Below are 2,292 nucleotides of genomic sequence, written 5' to 3' on the forward strand. Positions count from 1 at the left end.
ACCCGCGACACCGCGGCAGCTGCGCGCCCTCTGCCCCCGCCGGACACTGGCAGCCCGGTGTGGATCTCCCCGTCCCGACGACCTTTTGTCGGCTACGTGCCGTCAGAGCCCCGTTGCGTTCACTCGCCGTACACTGCGGCTTTGTTCCACCCGAGATACGCGAAGACCGCGCTTGGGTTGTTTGTTGGTTCGTTTTTTTTTTGTTCAAAATACGCAGAAGTTGTGACAGGTTTCGAGCTGGGAATGTGTTTATTAAACGATATACACCTGACCTTTCGCGACGAGGCCGTCAGGAAGATTTGTTGGAGCGCAGAGCTTTGAACGTGAACATCGAACCGGTCCCCGCAACAACAAAAAAACACCCTTCCCGCCCCCCTCCCCCTCTCGGGTGGCCTATCTGATATCGTGGGGGGAGGGGGCGTCATAAATCTCGCTGTGGAATCTCGCAGTAGTCGCCGGCCGAGTCGCGCACGTCGATCGGACTTTACAAAAGTTCTTGAAAATAACGAAGCGCCCTCCCCACCACTCCTTGCGAGGGCGAGAGACGCTCAGGGTCGATATGCGGAGACGCGGCATGTGGAGTGACAGGCAAAATAAGTGCAGCGAGCAGGCGAATCTCTGAGGTCGCAGCCCCAACACGTGAAGCATCGCATACAGCATCAGCAGCATGCGGGTTCAGGCGCTGCGATTCAAAGTCTCGCTGCTGGCATTGCTTCGTCTTCTGCTGTTGCTGCCGGAACATGCAGCAAAGGGTGCGTGTCGCTCTCCCAATTGCAAGCAATTCGAGGCATGTTCCACACAAAAAAACCCGATCGACTGAACGACATTTTTACTTACAATGACCGATATCGATTAAAATCACCCTCGAAAAGGTGTCGCGATTTACGCGAACGCCGATGGGTACGGAGCGAGCGGATCTCCGGGGAGGGGGGGGGGGGTGGTGACGGGTGAGGGGTCGCCAAGGAAAACAACATCGTTGAGTTCACGCCATTGTCGCTGTTCAAGCTCGCGAAGACCTCGCGCTGCAGGCGGCCGTGCAGGACCAGGGCGGTGGTGGTGGGGGGCATCGCTCGACGCGTGATGACCTCCATCCGAGCGAGGGAGACGCGGAGCGCGGAGTCGTCCGTGGTGTCGGCAGAGACGAATTGAAGGTGGGGGGGGGGGCAAGGAGAGAAGGAGCCGAGGTTCGTGGGCGCTGCTCCGCGTTCGTGAATCCCGACAACGCTGGGCGGACTGTTTTTATTCTGCCTGAGAGAGTTTTGAGCGTGGAGTGCGGTGGGACCCCCCCCCCCCGGCTCGGCACCCCGGCACGACGCGGCCCCTTGCGGGCGACGATCGCTCGGGGGGGGGGTGGCTGTCACGGACTGACGGAGCGCTCGTTCCTCACCTCGGCTCCTCACCCAAACGGATCCCGGTCGCCGCAGCCGCCGCTCGCCAGCCGCTCACTCCACGTGGTTGGGCTCCAGGAAGGCGGCGAGTTCGTCCGTGTAGTCGCACCGGCTGAGGCTGGAGGCGCTGCGGCTCCGCTTGCTGTGGCCGCAGGAGCCCGGCGATGCCGCCTCCTCGGCGGGCTCCGTCTGCTCCTCGGCACCGGCGCCGCGGTGGTAGAAGTAGTTGAAGTTGGAGACGATGACGGGCACGGGCAGCGCGATGGTGAGCACGCCGGCGATGGCGCACAGCGAGCCCACGATCTTGCCGCCCAGCGTCACGGGGAACATGTCGCCGTAGCCCACCGTGGTCATGGTGACGAGCGACCACCAGAAGGCCTCGGGGATGCTCGTGAACTGCGTGTCCGGCTCGTCCGCCTCGGCGAAGAAGATGGCGCTCGAGAAGAGGATGACCCCGATGAGGAGGAAGAAGATGAGCAGGCCCAGCTCGCGCATGGAGGCGTGCAGCGTCTGCCCGAGGATCTGCAGCCCCTTGGAGTGGCGCGACAGCTTGAAGATCCTGAAGACGCGCACGAGGCGCACCACCCTGAAGATGGCGAGCGACATGCTCTGCTGCCCGTTCGCGGAGCCCGTGTGCTCGGCGAGCTCCGTGCCCAGGGTGATGAAGTAGGGCATGATCGACACGATGTCGATGGAGTTCATGATGTTCTTGAAGAAGCCCGGCTTGCTGGGGCACGCGCAGAAGCGGATGAGCAGCTCGAACGAGAACCAGATGATGCAGATCGTCTCCACGATGAAGAAGGGGTCCGTGACGAAGGAGGGCGCCGGCCGCGACTCGGTGCCGTTGGCGAGGGGCCGCGCGCGCGAGTGGAGCTCCTTCTCGTCCCGGAACTCGGGGAGGGTT

At 62.7% G+C, this 2,292-nt stretch overlaps 1 protein-coding gene across 1 annotated transcript in view; it reads right to left on the reverse strand.

The window, feature by feature from the left end:
- Positions 1-1,062: 1,062 nt before the first annotated feature.
- Positions 1,063-2,292, reverse strand: part of LOC144943595 (potassium voltage-gated channel subfamily A member 1-like) — a 1,742-nt gene continuing 512 nt past the window's right edge. The window contains exon 1 of the mRNA XM_078871199.1: positions 1,063-2,292. This exon is cut by the window's right edge and continues 512 nt beyond it. Within this exon, the coding sequence (XP_078727325.1) occupies positions 1,443-2,292 (850 nt within the window). The 3' untranslated portion in view covers positions 1,063-1,442.

This window comes from Lampetra fluviatilis, chromosome 31 (assembly GCF_964198595.1).
Source record: "Lampetra fluviatilis chromosome 31, kcLamFluv1.1, whole genome shotgun sequence".
Classification (NCBI taxonomy): Eukaryota; Metazoa; Chordata; class Hyperoartia; order Petromyzontiformes; family Petromyzontidae; genus Lampetra; species Lampetra fluviatilis.